Source organism: Oncorhynchus mykiss, chromosome 27 (genome assembly GCF_057628025.1).
Source record: "Oncorhynchus mykiss isolate SJ-2025 chromosome 27, ASM5762802v1, whole genome shotgun sequence".
NCBI classification, from domain to species: Eukaryota; Metazoa; Chordata; class Actinopteri; order Salmoniformes; family Salmonidae; genus Oncorhynchus; species Oncorhynchus mykiss.
This window is the reverse complement of record NC_143048.1, coordinates 20,081,184-20,102,767: the sequence shown is the minus strand read 5'-3', so window position 1 is coordinate 20,102,767 and position 21,584 is coordinate 20,081,184. Positions and strand designations below refer to the sequence as shown.

Sequence of the window (21,584 nt, the reverse complement as noted above, 5' to 3'; positions counted from 1 at the left end):
AAATGGAAGACATACAAGACCACTGATAATCTCCCTCGGTCTGGGGCTCCATGCAAGATCTCACCCCGTGGGGTCAAAATGATCACAAGAACGGTGAGCAAAAATCCCAGAACCACACGGGGGGACCTAGTGAATGACCTGCAGAGAGCTGGGACCAAAGTAACAAAGCCTACCATCAGTAACACACTACGCCGCCAGGGACTCAAATTCTGCAGTGCCAGACGTGTCCCCTTGCTTAAGCCAGTACATGGCCAGGCCCGTCTGAAGTTTGCTAGAGAGCATTTGGATGATCCAGAAGAAGATTAGGAGAATGTCATATGGTCAGATGAAACCAAAATTGAACTTTTTGGTAAAAACTCAACTCGTCGTGTTTGGAGGACAAAGAATGCTGAGTTGCATCCAAAGAACACCATACCTACTGTGAAGCATGGGGGTGGAAACATCATGCTTTGGGGCTGGTTTTTTGCAAAGGGACCAGGACGACTGATCCGTGTAAAGGAAAGAATGAATGGGGCCATGTATCGTGAGATTTTGAGTGAAAACCTCCTTCCATCAGCAAGGGCATTGAAGATGAAACGTGGCTGGGTCTTTCAGCATGACAATGATCCCAAACACACCGCCCGGTCAACGAAGGAGTGGCTTCGTAAGAAGCCTTTCAAGGTCCTGGAGTGGCCTAGCCAGTCTCCAGATCTCAACCCCATTGAAAATCTTTGGTGGGAGTTGAAAGTCCGTGTTGCCCAGCAACAGCCCCAAAACATCACTGCTCTAGAGGAGATCTGCGTGGAGGAATGGGCAAAAATACCAGCAACAGTGTGAAAACCTTGTGAAGACTTACAGAAAACGTTTGACCTCTGTTATTGCCAACAGAGGGTATATAACAAAGTATTGAGATAAACTTTTGTTATTGACCAAATACTTATTTTCCACCATAATTTGCAAATAAATTCATAAAAAATCCTACAATGTGATTTTCTGGATTTTTTTTCTCATTTTGTCTGTCATAGTTGAAGTGTACCTATGATGAAAATTACACGCGACTCATCTTTTTAAGTGGGAGAACTTGCACAATTGGTGGCTGACTAAATACTTTTTTGCCCTACTGTATACACATGAGATGAGTAATGTAGGGTATGTAAACAAAGTGGCATAGTGATACATGTATTACATAAAGATGGCAAGATGCAGTAGTGATATAGAGTACAGTATATACATATGAGATGAGTAATGTAGGGTATGTAAACATTATATTAAGTGGCATTGTTTAAAGTGGCTAGTGATACATTTTTTACATCAATTTCCATTATTAAAGTGGCTGGAGTTGAGTCAGTATGTTGTCAGCAGCCACTCAACAACATAACAGCCAAACCAGCTTTGCTGGGGCGAGTAATGTTCAGTGGGCTGTTCTCTCAGATGTCTGGAAGTAGCTGGGATCAACCCAGAACGCACGGATCAACCCTTAAAGAGATGGGTGGGGCTAAGGCTTAAGAGGGGGTGAACAATGCTGAATGGGTGTAGACAAAGAGCTCTCCAATAGTAGTACCAAAACATTTAAGGAGAAGTTTATCTAAAGTTCCATACATAACACTTGTATTTTCATCAACATTTATAATGAGTATTTCTGTAAATTGATGTGGCTCTCTGCAAATTCACTGCATGTTTTGGAACTACTGAACATAACACGCCAATGTAAAATTAGGTTTTTGGATATAAATATGCACTTTATCGAACAAAACATACATGTATTGTGTAACATGAAGTCCTGTGAGTGTCGCCTGATGAAGATCAAAGGTTAGTGATTCATTTTATCTCCTTGTGCTTTTTTTTTACTCTTGTCTTTGGCTGGAAAAATGGCTGGGTTTTTCTGTGACTTGGTGGTGACCTAACATATTCGTTTGTGGAACTTTCGCTCTAAGGAATTCTTGAAATCCCACAATGTGGCTGGATTAATGAGAATTGTATCTTTAAAATGGTGCCTAATACTTGTATGTTTGAGAAATTTGATTTGTGAGATTTCTGTTGATTTGTATTTGGCACCCTGCAATTTCATTGGCTGTTGGCGAGGGGTTCCTCTAGCGGAACGTGGTTCCCAGACAGGTTAATATGGTCAAATTCGGAAACTATAATTTCAAAAACAAAACGTTTATACTTTCGGTGAAATATGGAACCGTTCAGTATTTTATCAAACGAGTGGCATCCAGTCTAAATATTGCTATTACATTGTACCACCTTCAATGTTATGTCATAATTATGTACAATTCTGGCAAATTAATTACGGTGTTTGTTAGGAAAAAAGGGTCTTCACACAGCTCGCAACGAGCCAGGCGGCCCAAACTGTTTGCTCTGCTCTGCCTCTGCTTGCACCGAACACAAGAGAAGTGACACGATTTCCCTAGTTAATATTGCCTGCTAACATGACTTTCTTTTAACTAAATATGCAGGTTTAAAAATATATACTTGTGTATTGATTTTAAGAACGACATTGATGTTTATTGTTAGGTACATTGGTGCAACGACAGTGCTTTTTTCACGAATGCGCTTTTGTTAAATCACCCCATTTGGCAAAGTGGGCTGTGATTTGATGAGAAATTAATAATCACTGCATTGATTATTTGCAATGCAGGACAAGCTAGTTAAACTAGTAATATCATCAACCATGTGTAGTTAACAAGTAAATATGTTAAGATTGATTGTTTTTTATAAGATAAGTTTAATGCTAGCTAACAACTTACCTTGGCTCCATGCTACAGGTGGTCAGCCTGCCACGCAGTCTCATGGAGCGCAATGTAAATAGGCCATAATTGGCGTCCAAAAATGCCGATTTCCGATTGTTATGAAAACTTGAAATCGGCCCTGCCGATCAACCGGTCGACCTCCAATGCATACCCCACAAGACATGCCACCATAGGTCTCTTCACAGTCCCCAAATCCAGGACAAACTATGGCACAGTACTACATAGACACAGTACTACAGAGCCATGACTGCATGGAATTCTATTCCACACCAAGTAACTGATGCAAGCAGTAAAATGTTATTTTTAAAAACACTTTATGGAACAGCAGGGACTGTGAAGCAACACAAACATAGGCACAGGCATACACACACGATAACATACGCACTACACATGGATTTTGTGTTGTAGATATGTGGTAGTATTTAACCTTAATTTATTTAACGAGGCAAATCAGTTAAGAACCAATTCTTATTTACAATGACGGCCTACCCCGAATGATGTTGGGCCAATTGTGCACCACCCTATGAGACTCCCAAATACAGCCGGTTGTGATACAGCCTGGAATCGAACCAGGGTCTGTAGTGACACCTCTGGCACTGTGATGCAGTGTCTTAGACCGCTGCACCACTCGGGAGCAGTGGTGTATTGTAATGTTTTTAAAATTGTATAACTGCCTTAATTTTGCTGGACCCCAGGACAGTAGCTGCTGCCTTGGGAGCAGCTAATGGGGAGCCATAATAAATACAAACAGTGTATCTGTACAAAGGTTAACAATATTGAATTTGGAGTTAGTAATGAATAAAAAAATATATACCTCCTGTAGGGACAGTGCTCTTGAAAGGGTTCTTCAAAACACAGCCTCTGCATTTCTGGCCTGGGCATGAGGATTCTGTGTGTGTCCATTTTCATCTGCCAAGGTAAGGTTTACCTCCTGTAAAGCAGTGTACTTAGGGCAAGGAGTTTTTCCTGACCATGGGAAACTGGGCACGCAAACACACACCCTACCTCCCATTTCCACTGGTCTACGCAGCAGAGCTGCAAACCTTGATGGGAAGCATTTCTTCCTTTGGCATCTTGTGTCTCTAAACCGCTATAGGCCATTACCACAGCAGCCAGTAACACATTTCATCCCTTCTTTCCTCCATCCCCCTTTCCTGCCCTCTCTTTAATACAATAGATCTAAGGTAATAGAATCAAGCCCACGAAGCTCCAGCTCGCTCTCCTCTCCTCAGTCATTGGTATAGTAGGGGAAAGTCCTCTCTGTTATCTCCTGTGGTTAACATCATATTGTGCTGCTCCCAGCTTGTCATGTGATTGAGGCTGTATACCCATACCGCCACAGCAACTATCACCAAACTTTCCTAGATTGTATTGCATGTCTGAACTGGCATAGATATTACTCAGATTACAGATAGCCTCCTCTCTTAAAAGACAGGTTCTGGGAATTGGTCTCGGACAGGTTTCGAAACCAACCAAGGTCCTCTACAAAAGCATTGCGAGACTGAGAACTAGACCCAGACCAACTCTACGTGCCATCTTTTCTCAATGTAATGAGGGCAATAATAACATAGGCACTATGCAGCTGTGACATTGACAATGGATATTATAAATTATATTGCACATCTATAGCATTTCAAATGCTGCAGTTCTGCCTTTCGTATAATGTTAACCTGAGATTGAAAAATACACATACTGAGCAGCTGTCCCCATGCCCTACTTACTGTCTTGTATTGTTAAATCACATTAAATGTACACTACAATAGGCTGCTAGTACAGGGTAATGTGTTTGTAGGGGTTTTGTATGGCTTTAATGTTCTGCACCGGCAGTTATTTTCATGGTCCTTCTCTTCTTCCTTTCATCCACAGAGGGGGAAATTGACTGCTTCACAAACGGAACCCAAACCTGCATCAGCAGCACCTGAATAAATAAAACCCAGTCAAACAGGTCTTCCACCAGCACAGCGTTTTGGAAGGATTCCTTTGGTACTAAAGTAAACAGCACACAGAATGTAATGCTGGTGATATCAATGCTGAGAAGTGGGCCCTACCGTCCGAGGCAACTGCTGAGAGATACAAAAACCATGGGTCCCCTTACACCAACTTTACTATGAAACACGATATATTCAAAAATATGTGGACACACCTTCAAAATTAGTGGATTCAGCCATTTCAGCCACAACCGTTGCTGACAGGTGTATAAAATCGAGCAAACAGCTATGCAATCTCCATCGACAAACATTGGTTGTAGAATGCCTTACTGAAGAGCTCAGTGACTTTCAACGTGGCACCGTCATAGAATGCCATCTTTCTAACAAGTCAGTTCGTCAAATTTCTGCCCTGCTAGAGCTGCCCCGGTCAATTGTAAGTGCTGTTATTGAGAAGTGGAAATGTCTAGGAGCAACAACGGCTCAGTCCGAAGTGGTAGGCCACACAAGCTCACAGAACGGGACCCGCCAACTGCTGAAGCACTTCGTCTGACCTCGGTAGTGAGTGTTGCAACCGAATTCCAAACTGCCTCTGGAAGCAACGTCAGCACAATAACTGTTTGTCAGGAGCTGCATGAAATGGGTTTCCATGGCCGAGCAGCCGCACACAAGCCTAAGATCACCATGCGCAATGCCAAGCATAAGCTGGAGTGGTGTAAAACTCACTGCCATTGGACTCTGGAGCAGTGGAAATGGGTTCTCTGAGTGATGAATCACGCTTCACCATCTTGCAGTTCGACGGACAAATCTGAGTTTTACGGATGCCAGGGGAACACTACCTGCCTGAATGCATAGAGCCAAATTTAAAGTTTGGTGCAGGAGGAATAATAGTCTGAGGCTGTTTTCATGGTTCGCGCTAGGTCACTTAGTTCCAGTGAAGGGAAATCTTAAAGCTACAGCATACAATGACATTCTAGACCAGAGGTCACCAACCGGTCGATCGCGATCGACTTGTTGATCTCCAAGGCATTTCTAGGCGGACGCCAAACAATTCTGCACAAACTCTGCCTTCCCGGTGGGCCTGGAGAGGAAATCCAAGTGCACTATGCCACCGCTGGCCAATCAGATTGCTCAGATGACCGAGTCTGCAGTAACGTAGCAGGCATAAAAGAAAGCTACGGCAAAATTGATACTGTGAGATTTCAAAATGTTTAAAACCATGATTAGAGAGAGACTGCCAACAAATACAGAAAAGAGCTTCTGTTTTTACGAGTGAGTTATAGTTCGTACTCAGCACTGTCAACTCATCACTGTCAACACTTTTATGCGCCTTCTTCCTATTTCCACTCAGCCCTTCAACAAGCAGTGCAGCAGTAATGAATGAGTAGGAAACTAACTATAGGCTTGCGTTGTTATTATTAGTGGCTTGAGTCTTAATATCGAGGAATATTTCACTTTCTCTGTTCATAGGAGAAACAACATGAATTTGTGCATGAGGCAGAAATAATGCGGTGCGACTCGCATTTCACCATCAGCTGGATGATGGTGTCCTTTTTGGTCAGTATCAGTGGAGGAAAGGGAGAGTGAAGGGATGTTGAAAGGGGGACCCTCATTCTCCTCTCTTCCCTCTGCTGCAACTGACCATCAGATGCAGGCACCATCAGCCCAGTAAAATAAAAAGCAAATTATTTAAATGTATGCTCACTCAGCTGTGCCTCACACGTACAATGGATCTATTACCGGTGTGATCATATAGCCTACCTCAATTTTTTAAATCAAATTTAAAAAACTGTCCCAAACAATGCATTGGCAGGTAAATTTAAGCAAAGCCAATATGCGGTGATAATATATTGGGCCTATAGCTTACTGCACAAACCTCATTGCTACAGTACTGTTTTTAATTGGTTTATGTTGCATAGGCTTATGTTTTTAAAGTCATGATAAAAACAAATCTGAACAGTAGATCTCGGCTTGCATTTTGACTCAGAAAGTGGTCTTGACTCAGAAAAGGTTGGTGACCACTGTTCTAGATGATTCTGTACTTCTAACTTTGTGGCAACCGTTTGGGAAACGCCCTTTCACGTTTCAGCATGACAATGCCCCCGTGCACAAAGCGAGGTCCATACAGAAATGGTTTGTCGAGATCGGTGTGGAAGAACTTGACTGGCCTGCACAGAGCCCTGACCTCAACCCCATTGAACACCTTTGGGATGAATTGGAAAGCCAACTGCAAGCCAGGCCTAATCGCCCAACACCAGCGCCTGACCTCACTAATGCACGAGGGTGAATGGAAGCAAGTCCCTGCAGCAATGTTCCAACATCTAGTGGAAAGCCTTCCCAGAAGAGTGGAGGCTGTTATAGAAGCAAAGGGGGGACCAACTCCATATTAATGCCAATGATTTTGGAATGAGATGTTCGACGAGCATGTGTCCACATACTTTTGGTCATGTACTGTACTTGAATGAGCACATTCAGTGCAGTGACTGGAAAAATACCATTCAGCTGTCATGTGCCCTGGGGGTATCATAGGCACCCCCACCCCATTTAATTTCAAGGGGCTTTATTGGCATGGGGAACATATGTTAACATTGCCAAAGAAAGTGAAGTAGATAATACACAAGTGAAAAACTAAAATTACACTAACAGAAGTTCCGCTCTCGCCACAGTTTAATGACAGGTCGTAAATTCCTTTGGACATGCAGTGTTTAGAGCGAGAGAACAAAGAACTAGACTTGCCCAAACTCCTAATCCCCAAAATGGGAGAATTAAACATCTGTACTTTTGGGAATGGTCCGTGGACACAAAGGACAGTTATGACGAGTGTGTTTCATTTGGTGATCTCGTGATCTCAAGGACAGGAAACACACATAACAGTATCTCTTAATGTGTACATTTCCCAGCTGTCAGGTTTACATCTAAATATTGTGAAAAGTATGTGATTAAACATGAAGTCATTTGTGAAAAGATGTAATGTGATGTTAACCTTCTAAATGAGAAAAAAATGGGTTTTCATATAAAGTTAACCAAGTCAGTAACCACACCCACGAGAGCATAGACATTACGTAGCGTCATGTACCGGCCCTTTTCTCTGAAGTGTATAAAACCACGCGTGACAAAATGTACATTTTCATGCCAAAGAGACCCACGGTAAGCCGGACGTCTCGAATTGTTAAGATCACGCAAACCCCGGTGTTAGCTAAGGTTGCAAATGGTTGAATTTCTAAGACTAGAAAACATGCAGCGGATGCGACATGTTGAAGTAGTTGGCACTACAACTCTACCAAAGGACAAGACCATACCACGTGGAAAATTGGCTACATGGCTGGAAATGGTTCAACTCAGACTATCGATCACTACAGAATAAGAGCAAATCTTAGACATAATTACTAGTCTGCAGCTAGAAATTACCTAAGTCTAGAATGAGAATACCGACAACTGCGGAAGCATCTATCTATGAGAATATTTCCGAATGGTACCAACTACAACCACGAAAGACATCGTGACTTCTGGGAAAGTGAACCAGAGACTCTGATGAACCCTACAGAACGATCAAGGATTCCAAGACAAACATATACATTTCAATTATTCAGGAATGAGCGGCCGTTCATGTGCAATGGATTAGCATTTCAATTAATAGGTTATTCTGTTTGTCGTGAATCCATTTGGTCTTTCCCGCTCTCTCAGTCCCCACCCCTTTCCTTTGTCATCCAAGACGTCATATCGGCTTAGCCCACTAGGGACTTTTCTATCATTGTTAGTAACCATTATCTACTGTTGGTTTGTTATGCATTTCTGTGATTATTTAGTTAGTAAATAAATAATTAAGCCAATTTGTATATTGCTGATAATGTAAACTAGGGTTCATGCAGATAACCAATAATTTTACGACGTTCAGATGAGAATGAGAAGGTAAAGAATAATTAATGACTGAAATGTAAGAGATCTTTAGATCGCTAAGAGTTCATTCGGAAGACGGAACTCCTTAAATAAACATCTCCGTGGTGCCCCAGGTTATTAATGAGTTAATTGTTGCGTGATTTAATTCAATCACATAATCAATTAAACATTAGGTAATCGATTTGATAAAATAGCACGTCATTAATGAGTCACAGGCACGACAGCCATTTTGTGACATAACAGTCAGACGGTTTCTTCTAATGAATGGAGGTTTGGGGTGTATCTGGAGAAACTGCTATTTGGGGGCCAATTCTTTAGTGTAGCCATGGTTTGCAATGTCTCCCTCCTGACACTGGCCATGACACATGTAACGATGTAGTTAATGTGTAGGTCTCTGTCTTTACACCATGCTGATACCCTGTGTGAGGTTGAATGGGCTGTCTCTAAAACCTCTGCGCGCCACACGCCAACACAGAGGTAAACAAAGAATTAACCCTTGAAAATTAGCACGCCATGCCAGTCCATTCAAATTGAGGTAAATGATAGAATTACAGTTCTATTGCTGTGTTGCACTGTGTGGCGTTTATGGTCTGACTGAACGAGAACAACCTTACTGAACTCAAATGTATAGTTGTGCTATGACTGAGTGTGTGGTGGGGTTTGACCTTTAGGAGTTATCGCCTTGATATTTTAATAGAAGAATAGAGGAATTTTTTATTTTATGAATTATTAGGACTAAATTACCCTTTCCCTTAAATCTATTTTTTTCTCTTACATTTCATTTAAACAGATCATTAACTTAAGCAGCCAAGTTGCTGTCTACGGGGAAAAAAATAGCCAGAAATGCCAGTGAATGAAGATGACACACGCTGATTTATACACCAAAACATCCTTACCCCGAGCACCATCTTTAAAATGAAAAACTCAAACAGCTTCTCATCTGTCTTGTTGGGGGAAGAAGTGTTTAAGCAGTGCTTAGCAAGCAAACAGCAAGAGCAGGGAGATCATTTTAGAGTTATTCAAAATGCCTAACTGGGCCCATCAACATGAGTTATCCCAGCACTGTGCTGCTCGGCAGACTGCTATTGGTCTGGTTACTGGGAAGTAGCAGCTCTTCTGAGAACTGATACAGCTATGATAACTGCTCTGGGAACAGCAAAGACACTGTACTTGGAATTACCAGAAGCAAAAAGCCAACTTGCTTGTAAGAATTTCAGAAAAAGCTTGACAGAATAATTGTGAGATGACAGTATGGGTACTTGGGGAATATTGCAAGATGAAATTGCGAAGTAATCTGGTCATTTAGAGTCACAAAAAGTCAGGAGCAGTGTGTGTTCGTTCTTACTTTCTCAGGTGTTCATGCTCCTTCAGAAACAGTTCTGTTCTTCTGTTGTTTACTCCTGAACCACTCTTGTATGTCCTGTTGGACAGAAAGAGAGAATGGGTTTAATTAATATGACACACAAACTACTCAAGATGACATCACTGCTATGACCATATTAAATATTTAAATTAAAAATTGATCCTGATTAATCTAAGGTATTACCAAATTCAGCCACGATTGTATCAAACACAACATCTATGGATTCATCAATGTGACCATTTGAAACAAGGTTTGTCTATGTAGCTAGTCCAAGCAGACGGGCACAGTTGGTAAATTAACTCCTCCATGTATAATAGGAGGCCAGCCATGATGAGGTGGTTTAAAGAGCCAGCTATAGGACTGCAGTAGATGTACAGCTCTTTTAAAGCAGCCTGGCCTGAATGGAAAACACTGAGGATGGTTTCTCCTGCTGTCAACATCACCATGTAAAATTAACTCACTGACTAAGAAGTCGCTCTGGAAAAGAGTGTCTTAGTCAGTTTAACTCTACCTACAAGTACATATTACCTCAACTAACCGGTGGCCCCGCACATTGTTCCGGTACCCCATGTATATAGCCTCACTTGTTATGTTACTGCTGTTATAATTATTTGTTACTTTTATTTTCTATTTTTTACTAAACACTTATTTGTCAAAAAAAATCATCATAATAATCTTGAAACTTCTTAAAGCATTGTTGGTTACGGGCTTGTAAGTAAGCATTTCACTGTAAGGTCTTCACCTGTTGTATTAGGCACATGTGACCAATAAGATATTTGATTTGTGAAATGTACACATTTTGTGTCGCAGAGGGGATGGTGACAGGTCGCCACTGTGCTGGCCAGGGGCCTCATGATATTATCCCAACACCGAAGTGCAGATACAATATGTATTAATATGTATTTGATAGTGCGATTTTATTACGATGGAGACAAGAGAGCGTGAGAAAATGAGTTTTAAATCAGTGATAGAAATAAAAGTGCTGAAGACATGCTGGCTTACTATTTTAAAAGAAGGATGGAGAACAAGCTATAAGATGAAAAATACTGGCGTTTTTGCGCAGGTACAGCAGACTAGCGCTAGCTGACGCTAACCAGCTATACTTGGAAACAAATCGATACTTGGAGTCAAAGTATTGTTATAATATCATCCAAAATAATATTGCAATATGCAACTAGCGATTTTTTTCCACCATCACTGGTGCTGGCCCGGAGTGCTGCTCCATAGCTTAGTGTGTGTGTTGGCCAGGGTGATCTGTTGACCCTGCTAGGGCCATATAGTTGTGGGAGAAGTACAATGAAAATGGATGACGAGGTAGTAATGGAGTGGTCCACATCTCAGAGGGATTGGCTGGTCATTCCTACAGTAACAGTGTTAGAAGGCTTGCTGGTCATTGTGCTAACGCTAGTTAGCATTGGCTCGCAAAACTACCTCCAACTTCCTTCAAACTGGACACAGAGACATAAAAATGATATCCACCAGTTCATCCAACTCTGGGGAAGTAGATACCAAATTCAGAAGAATCCTTTAAAAGATGGTTGGAGCCATGTGTGTGTGTGTGGTATGGTTGTAAACAGAAATAGCCCTGATCTTGACTGCTTACTTAAGCAGCCACACACACCCAGTCAGGTATGCAGAAGATCTACTGCCACCTGGTGGGCAACAGGGGAATGTGTGCTACACAAGAAAGACACCACTCAGCCCCACATGCTTCAGGGTTTCTAGAACCATTTCAATAATGGTTAATTAAGTTTGAGCTGAAATAAATAAATAAATATTTATTTCCGCACCTTGGGGGTTTGTGGTATATGGCTAATATACCACGGCTAATGTGTCGTTGTCGCATTGCGTCATGCCTAAAAACAGCCATTAGCCGTGTAGGCTACATGGTGAACAGTATAGACTTAAGCAATAAGGCCACACAAATATACCACACATCCTCGGGCCTTATTGCTTAAGTCTATACTGTTCACCATGTAGCCTACACAACGGCACACTGTTGATTAGGCCACTCACAGAGAAACCCGTCGACAGCTCCTTAGCGCTACTCTCAATTCCCACTGCAGCGGGTGCTATAGGAAGTGGCTGCTGGACTAGCTACAGGCTGTAAGCCCATAAGCACTTTATTGATGCTCTCCTTCCTCTCCACTGACCTGGGGAAAGGAGAGGCAGCCATTGTTTGAATACTAGATCCAGGAGGGGATGAATGCATAGAATCAGAATACTAATAGTAATTGAATAAGATCTCTATGATCAAATGTCTCTGCTGTAAACAAGAAGCTTGACTTTGACATCTAGCCACTTACATAGCAAGTTAGAAAACCGAATGCATAGCTGGAGCCCTGAGCTAGATATAATTTGACATCTTAAATTTCTTATAGTTATAATTAACTTTGTTATAATCCTACCATCGGTATACGGTATATCGCCCAAGCCTACTAACGAACATCCATGGTGGATAATGTGTTATGTCATGTTGGCAGGGATCTTTTAAATATACTTATAGGGGGCATCGTCTGGTTACAGGAAGTAATACATCACTTAAGAAATAATGCAAACAGTATTGGTAAGAGTACGCATGATTGCATGGTGAACTTATAAAACAGCGCAACATACTATATTGATTCAAAGAAGCCCAACAACATTACAGTGGAGTTTGACATAAGCTAAGTAACTAGGATGGCCACCAAACAAACAGTTGCAAGCTGCCATAATATTGATCGACATAACATGAATTGATATATGGGAAGTCTCAAAGGACACCATTGAATGACACAAGGCTGAAAATGTGCCAGAGCGGGTTGCCAAGATGACTTACTAATACAGTCCAAGGTCTGTATGAAGCTTGACATACTGTACAGTAAATGGGTAGGAAGAACAAGAGGATACAACAGTTATTGTACTAGAACAGATGGCAAATTATTTTTAGTCAAGTTAGCCAAGTAGCAAAGAAGAAGACAAAATGACTATAGGTTAATTTTATAACGACTGTATAGTATCATGTATTGCTGTATCAGAAAAACTGAAATGGCTTTAGAACTTGTGGAACTTGACAAAATGGACAACTGTTACAGAATAGTGGCGAAGCCTCCCAGTGGTGCCCTGACAGACTACCACCTCTCCCTCTACATTCCATCACTTTCTCCCTCAGATTCGCCATTTCTCTGAGTTTCATGGAAATGGAAACTGAGTCTCGGCATCTGCATGACTGCCTGTGTCTCTCAACTCAATGCTTGATAGTACAAGACAATAGGGGTTCTTGTTAGTTTAGTGCTGATTTATTGATAATGAGCACTGTCGTTAGCTTCAGTAGCTTGGCTATTAGTGTGTTAGTTCAGCCTTAGTACGCCACAAGATTCAAGCACGTGGGCTTTGAAAGCACTACAACACCAGTCTAAATCCTTGAGGAGCAGCATGTACAGCACCTTCGGAAAGCATTCAGAACCCTTGACTTTCTGCATTTTGTTACGTTACAGCCTTATACTAAGGTTGTGTTATACTAAAATGTATTAAATTAAAAGTCCTCCGCAATCAACACACAATACCCCATGACAGAGCAAAAACAGGTTTAGAAAAGGTTTGCAAATGTATTGAAAATAAAAAAAAACAGAAATATCTTATTTACATAAGTATTCAGAACCTTTGCTATGAGACTCTAAATTTAGCTCAGGTGCATCCTGTTTCCATTGATCATCCTTGAGCTGTTTCTACAACTTGATTGGAGTACACCTGTGGTAAATTCAGTGGATTGGACATGATTTAGAAAGGCACACACAGCTGTCTATATAAAAGGTCCCAGAGTTGACAGTGCATGTCAGAGAAAAAACCAAGCCATGAAGTCAAAGGAATTGTTCGCAGAGGTTGTGTGTAGATTGCAGGTATTTTTTTTATTTATTTTTAGAATAAGGCTGTAACCTTAAATGTGGAATAAGTCAAGGGGTCTAAATACTTTCTGGAGGCACTCTTGTAGTATCTCATTTCCCAATGTGTATGTTAATGCTTACAGTACATCATACTCATGTAGGCTACATGGATCAGAATGCATACAATAATAAAAATGCTCCTTTGGGGACTTTAGTGATGACTAAGACAGGATAGGAATACCACTAAAACAAAGCTCACATTCCCATCACATTGTGTGGGTGGGCAGTAATGTTCTTTTATCAAGCAGAACAATTATAAATTCAGTCCACAGCCAACAGAACAGTGAAACGTTCATTCCCAGGCACCATGAGGTTTGGTTTATTGTGGAGCACAAGCAGAACACACATGACTGGATGGAACAACAGAGAGCACTGATGCATAAGGCTATATGCTTATATAAAGGAGGGTGTGTGTGTGCTCAATAGGAATCCTGCAGTGATCTTGTGGTGCGGCCTGATGCATCTTATATAGATCAATAAGCCATTAGAACACAGACAATAGTCATGGTCTGGTTGCCTAGCCCTCATTTAAATCTCCTCATTCACTACCAAACCAATCAGTGGAGCACTGAGCACCTTCTCTCTCATTGGAGGCCCATGGGTGTAGGCTGGGTGGTAAACCATAAAAATAAAAAACTGTATTCATTCAAGGACCGGTTTAGATTTTTACTTTACCTTCTATTAAATAACTGCAATTGAATCCAAAAACAGTCAAAGGGGAGAATAATTATTCTCATAAAGGAAACCTGATGAAATACAGGCATATACTAAGACAAAAAAAAGTGACAGCGACAACAAATTCGCACAGGAAATGACGAAATGTAGGAAAATGTAGGAAGTGAGTGCTGGAATTCAACAAATAACTATGGAAATGGGAACCATTGGTCGAGTACCAGAGGTTACAATAGAGGATTTTCATTCCTATGCAATGTTCTACAAATAGGACTATTAATTTTTTATTTAAAAAAAAAAATGTTTTACACAAATATTTAACCTTTATTTAACTAGGCAAGTCAGTTAAGAACAAATTTGTATTTACAATGACGGCCTACATTTTAACAGTGGGTTAACTGCCTTCTGTGAATGACAGAGTTTTACCTTGTCAGCTCGGTGACTCGATCTAGCAACCTTTCGGTTACTGGTCCAACGCTCTAACCACTTAGCTACGTGCCGACTACTTCACTGTCAGTTTTGTATTCCTATTATTTTTGGTTGAAGTTTATTTTAACAGTATAAAGCAATCAGAATGGAGAAAGTTCATTAAAACTACTAAGAATACATTTGTTGCCATGCACTACCGCTAAGCCTATTTAGAACTATTTTTAATCAGAAACATCAAATACCATCAAAAATGTGAAAACTACAGTAATATGATAATTTGTATGCATGGGTATGAGGTAAGTGAGGTAGCTACGTACATGGGTTGGGGTAAAGTGACTAGGCAACAGGATAGATTGACAGTAGCAGCAGCGTATGTGGTGAGTGTGAAAGTGCCCATAAAGAAAGTTTCAATGCAGCGTTGTACCCTTTCATTGTATATGCCTTCGCCACCCTGCCCGAAGTGGATGAACTGTCACTACAACATTTTTTATTTAACTTCAACATCTAAACAGCGTACAGGACTGGTATTTTATTTTCACTGTTACATGATCAGGGATTTGAGACGCACATGAGGGTGTGTTCTTACATAGAGAACCATAATATTCAATATAATCATATGTTTTATCAAATCGCCCTTTTCAGTTGAAATAGTCGAACCCAATCTGTTGTTTCAAGTCAGTACTTGTTTCAAGTGGGTACAAAGTTTTATGGTAAGACAGGATCTAAGGAGGGATGGCTGGCTGGAGGGAGAGATACTCACTCAATGTCTTTCCGGACAGACCCCAGCAAATCTTCTCTCTCCCGGATGGCAAGGAAGTTGGCTTTGGTTTTGTGGGATTCGTGAGTGTAGTCCTAGGGTACATCAACAAAAAAAACAGTAGTTAATTAAGGGAATGAAAAACCATTAACCATGGAAGTGAAAATGATGCATGCAGAGCTCAAGGTAGGAGGACTAAGTTCTGAGAGAGGAATAGGCGAGAGATGGTGAGTGAAACAAAGAAAGAGCGGGAGAGAGAGGGAGGGATAAAGAAAAAAAAATTGAAAGTAAGAGAAGACAGACGGACCTGCAGAATGTCTCTGTGTCTCTGGAGCGTGTGCATCAGGGCTGCGTTGAGGGACGTCACCCCTGGGGTGCTGGTGTACTCCGCCATCTTGTCGTTCACACCCGTGAGCTAAGAGACACAGCACCGTCAGTACACATACACACAACAATGCTGAATACTACTTGAGGACCAAAATCCATTCTGAAATTTCATATAACCTGCATACAATGATAATTACTTGCTGGGAAGTCTTACTTTGGCCAGCAGCTGTTCAATCTCCACAGACATGGTCTCAAACATTCTATCCTGTGTCGAGTTGTTGAGGAGGGGAGTAGTATCCGAGTTGCTATAGGGCAGAAAGGAAGAAAAGGAGGGAGAGAAAGACCATTAGGACTAGCAACATGTGAGCTTGGTGGAGGTACTGTATCACCATATTTGTAACACCTATCAGTTATTTTAGATCCATAAACACCAAGAAAAAGCATGTTTAAAGGAGAATCTCCATTGAAAGTACTTTTTAGTCCAGAAGGCTTAATCTCGGTTCTGGGAAACTGTCCCCAAAGTTGTAGTTGTAGTGGCAGGCCTCATGTGTAATGTAGGACCTAGGCCATGGGGGAAGGTGTTAGGGATAAAAAAGGAACGGGTCTTAGTCTTACCTGTCTCCTCGACGGCCATCTCTGGAGCTGCTGTAGCTAGTACACAGTTTACTGAAGGACACCAGCTTCAGATCCAGCTCATTCTCCAGCTGCCTGGCCTGCTTTCGCAAATCTGGGATGTGCAACATACATAAACACACACCGTTTGGAATTGAGAAACATGGTTGGCGTCAACAGCAACGTACGTCTACAGAAAGATTGTAATCCAAATAGCTGAAATCAGTCATTAAATCAGATGTCTTGCTGTCTTTTTCGTATCGAAAGTTAACGAACTTTAACATACATTCAGATGTTTATCTATATAATAGTGGTAGGTAGCTACGGTTCGCTAAGTGGAGACAAAAAAACAACCAGGCAGCACTCTAATCACCCTGTTGCTGTTGACAATACAACTTTGCTGGCTAACCAACTACTTTAGTTAGCTAGCACAAAAACAACTTTGCTTAGGTTGGCTTATCATTTAGCTAAATAACTACTGTTAGCTAGCGAGGTGAAACTGAAATCACATAGCTAGTTAATCAACTCGACAGCAACCTAGCTAGTATACTAACTATTGTATACAACTAATCTAAAATAGCTAGCTACAACCTAAAGTATGCATAGCTATGTGAAACTAGCTGGCTATGCTAACAAACATTAGCTAGCTAGCTGACGAAGTTAACATTACATCGGTGAACGTTTCACTTGCTAGCAAAAGCTTGTTTTGCTAGCTAGCTAACTGGGCTCTTAGACAGGCCACCCAACCCAACAGCATGACGATTTGCTCCAAATTTGACAACACTTTTGGCCTGTAAACACCGTTATAATTTACCAAACATCGTTGTAAATGTATCCAATGACTGTCTGATCGCACCCTAGTTGTGCCAGTTTGCCACCTCACCTTCCCAGTAGTTGCTGCTTCCTCCTGCCATTTTTGTCCAACGTCATCAGCTGACGCACGGCCCACGGACTGTACTTGAAAACTCCTACAACTGTACACTACAACAGCGCCTCCCCGCGCTGTTAACTAGTCATGTGCAGCTTCCATTGACAAACTGGTCAGAACCTTGGGAACAAAAAAAGCAGTGTATGTATAGCCTCAAACAGTAATTGAAAGAGGAATGATTTTATGAGAAAGACAGCTACAGACCACACCTGTCAGCAGAAGAGAATGTTGCCGTTATAGACTTCTTTTCATAAGCTGTGTCGACAGAAGCAATGAGGAATGTTGTGAAACTGGTCCTATTCTTGCTCTACATTCTTCCCCTCCCCATAGAAATAAAATGGTAAATGCTAGTAGTCTGCAACACAAACAACTGCATTGACATCTCAAAATCCAGCCTATTAAACTGACTTAAACAAAATCTGCAGTAACACATTTTTAACCTTTCACAGCAGCCACCATGCAAATTGTCTTCATTCAAAACATTAATTCATTGGCTGTCCACTAGTGGCAATAGTGGGTCAATAGAAGATGCTAAAATGGAGAATCTGCATTAACATTTTTGCTGCTATGTTGCTGCTGAATGACATCTCTGAGAAGAGATTAGTGTAGAGTCAAACCAATACAACGAATTAGGACATAAAACCATATTGAAAGAAAAGTATTTATTTCATCAATGTGTCTTGAAGAATGTTCATGTCAACATGGTCTGTCATATGGGGCTCCCGAGTGGCGCAGCGGTTTCAGGCAATGCAACTCAGGGCTTCCCTACAGACCCTGGTTCGATTCCAGGCTGTATCACAACCGGCCATGACTGAGAGTCCCATAGGGTAGCGCACAATTGGCCCAGCGTCGTCCAGGTTATTGTTTTGATTTGATTTGATTTGTTTGGCCGGGGTTGGCCGCCATTGTAAATAAGAATTTGTTCTTAACTGACTTGCCTAGTAAAATAAAAGGTTAAAATAAAAATAATCACCACAAACAGGTGTAACAGGTTGGTTTGTTATGAAATGTGTGTTGTATTGTCAGGATTAACTTGAATTGCACTTATTTTTCTCACTCAAATACACTTGGCAACAGTTCATTATCTACAATCAATTCAGTTTCATATAAAAAGAAACAAAAATAACCATTTATATCAAAACACCAACATCCATTCAGAAAACACACGCTCTCCAGCTTTCTCTCTCACACACACACAGAAAGTAAAACAAAAATAACTTAATTTCTCACCCTCCCCTAAGATTAGCTGGCTTCGCTACAATAGTGATTATGTGCAACAGAGATGTAAGCTAGGAGTCAGTCACTCCTGTAGACTGGTGGTCCTCCTCCCTGGTCCTGAATAACTACATGGTGTACAGGGTTTTGTTCCAGCCCAGCACTAACACACCTGATTCAACTAACCAGTTACTCAATAAGACATTGATGAGAGTAGAATTGGGAGGGTCAGTGTTGGCCTGGAACAAGTCTGCACACCTCATACTCCTCATGACCAGGGTTGGTGACCACTGTTGTAGAGGAAGATGCCCTCCTCTGCTGGATGGTTCTAGAGCAGACATGTTGCACCTTTTCAGTAATGTAGGGCTGCCATCTACCATAAGGATTTGATATAATACAATTCTATCAGATGTACAAATAAATCATGAATGAATGCATGAAAAAAAATTAACAGCAAAAAGAGAAATAAAAGTAAATTACAACTAAATATACATCTATGTTGCTGCTGATTATTATAGCATGGGTAAGTCATTTGCCATCTTAAAAGGTCATTTTAAGATATGAAACATTTTAAACAAGCTGGTCTGTGAGTAGAAAGAAAAAAAGCATATATATTCTTTAAAAAACTTTTTTTTTTTAAAGAAAACCATCCATTTGTAATCTACAGTATTTGCATCTATTTCAAAGTGCTTTCCCTGAACAATTAAATGGGGAATCATGTATTTGTATTTAACATACAGTGCTTGTAGTACAATGCATAGAGGGCCTTGTGCTGTATGTCCAAGAGGGCACATGAATAAGCAGAGGGCAATAGAAGTGAAAACACATGCAGCCTGTGAACCCAGGCCCATTGCAAGGCTTCTGCTCTGAGAGTGCATCATTTAAAATACTCAAGAATCCTGGATGACTATTAGGTCTTCCATACCACCCGAGTATCTGATGGATCACAGATTATAATCTGTACTAGGCCATAATCTGGAGAGATTATAATATATTTACTATGCTTCTAGTACCCACACCACCACGCTTCTGTACTATAGCCCTACAAGAGAGTGGGGTGTCTAACTCTACAGCATCCAAGGCACTGTGTTTGATGCTCCCTCTGAAAGATTGGCTAGCTAGACTGGGACAACATTGACAAAAACCATGAGAAACTTCCATTTCTTGAATCATTTCAAATTACTGTAGTTAGTTTATTCCTTGGTACTAGTTCAAAGTATAAGTATCAAATACATATGGACAGGTTGATGAGTGGTTAGCTGCATGTGTGTGTTGCGTGCATGAAAAAAAAAAAAAAAAGGTTTCCCAGCTCCACTAGGCCTTTAGTGTGCATCCATGAACAGAGCCAAGCAGGTGCTGATTTGGACGAGTCATCTTGGACACCAGCCATAGAGGACAGTTGTAGACTCTGAAACACCTCTCTCTGGTGGGCTGGAGGACAGGCAAATAGGACCTGTGGAATCTTATAGGACAACAACAAGCCCTCCCTGCTCCACCTCTTCCTCCCTTTCCCTCCAGTAAAGCAGAGCCACAGAGCACAATACCAGCCAACTCAACAGTCACAGGAATGGGCAGTAGAGCAATTCAACAGTAACAGAGTGATGCTGAGACTAAAGATTTCTCATGTTTAAAATGTATGTCAAACAAAAACCTTTCAACTCTATCCACTCTAACTATTACAATTTCCACTGAACATTATACAAAAACACATTGACATGAAGAACAGTGCAGATGCAAATTTTGGTAACATAATGACGGCACCAACTGCACAAACCATCATTCTGTTACTAAACTTTGCATCAGCATTGTTCTTCAAGTAAATGTGTTTTTGTAAAATGTTCTATGGAAATTGTTAAAAGTAGTGCATAAGAGTTTTATGGTGTCCAACTTCGCAATCATTGGTTTTTGTTTTAAAGTGAAAAATCTGAGTCTCAGCATCACTCTGTTAATGTGGAATTGCCCAGTACTAACAGGATCGTATTCATTAGGGCACACCGTAGCAAAATGTTTTTGAACAACAGATAGCAAAAACAAGCGTTTCTTGTTGTCCCTTCCCTGCTTCCGTCTGTTTGCTGCCTAACGAATACGAACCAGGTTGGCCGTGTATGTATGTGGGATCTCAGAGTTTGTCGGCGTTGGTGTAGAGTGCATCTTCATCACTCTCACTCTCATCCTGGAACTCATTGGAGAGCAGGGATTTCTTGGAGCCCATGGACGTGAGGCGTATCTCATCCTCGTAATCGTCACGGTGCTGCCGCAGCCGGTGGAAACCATCCTTCTGCTGGTTGGACTTAGCAGAACACACGCACCAGATGATACAGGCTGTCACCACCAGGGCCGTCATGGAGGCCGCTGTAGGGAAGGAGAGACGAGCATGAGGTTATTTGGAAACTATTCAGACCCCGTGACTTTTCCCACATTGTTACGTTACAGCCTTATTCTAAAATTATTATTATTATTTTTTAATCCCCCTCAATCAATCTACACACAATACCCCAAAATAACAAAACAAAAATATGTATATGGGGGGGAAAAAAAAATATTACATTTACATAACTATTCAGACCCTTTACTCAGTACTTTGTTGAATCATCTTTGGCAGAGATTACAGCCTCAATCTTCTTGGGTATGATGCTACAAGCTTGGCACACCTCTCAAGCTCTGTTAGGTTGGATGGGGAGCGTCGCTGTACAACTATTTTCAGGTCTCTCCAGAGATGTTGATCAGGTACAAGTCCGGGCCACTCAAGGACATTCAAAGACGTGTCCTGTAGCCACTCTGGTGCGTTGCCTTGGCTGTGTGCT

The 21,584-nt window shown here is 41.2% G+C and overlaps 2 protein-coding genes across 4 annotated transcripts in view; both read right to left on the bottom strand.

Annotated features, from left to right (window-relative positions):
* Positions 1–17,772, bottom strand: part of LOC110507690 (Golgi SNAP receptor complex member 1) — a 55,747-nt gene extending 37,975 nt beyond the window's left edge. Inside the window, exons 1-6 of one of the 3 annotated variants that reach the window (XM_021587842.3) lie at positions 17,521–17,772; positions 16,641–16,752; positions 16,240–16,330; positions 16,006–16,113; positions 15,702–15,793; positions 9,900–9,974 (exon numbers count right to left, since the gene is read on the bottom strand). In XM_021587842.3, the coding sequence (XP_021443517.1) occupies positions 9,900–9,974; positions 15,702–15,793; positions 16,006–16,113; positions 16,240–16,330; positions 16,641–16,752; positions 17,521–17,551 (509 nt within the window). In that variant the 5' untranslated portion in view covers positions 17,552–17,772. Of the gene's footprint in view, positions 1–9,899; positions 9,975–15,701; positions 15,794–16,005; positions 16,114–16,239; positions 16,331–16,640; positions 16,753–17,307 lie in introns of all 3 variants that reach the window. The other 2 variants (XM_021587843.3, XM_036965414.2) reach the window with 2 other exon arrangements.
* A 440-nt stretch (positions 17,773–18,212) lies between these two features.
* The window catches only part of LOC110507689 (carboxypeptidase D), a 34,066-nt gene continuing 30,694 nt past the window's right edge, over positions 18,213–21,584 (bottom strand). Inside the window, exon 21 of the mRNA XM_021587841.3 lies at positions 18,213–21,132. Within this exon, the coding sequence (XP_021443516.2) occupies positions 20,900–21,132 (233 nt within the window). The 3' untranslated portion in view covers positions 18,213–20,899. The remainder of the gene's footprint in view (positions 21,133–21,584) is intronic.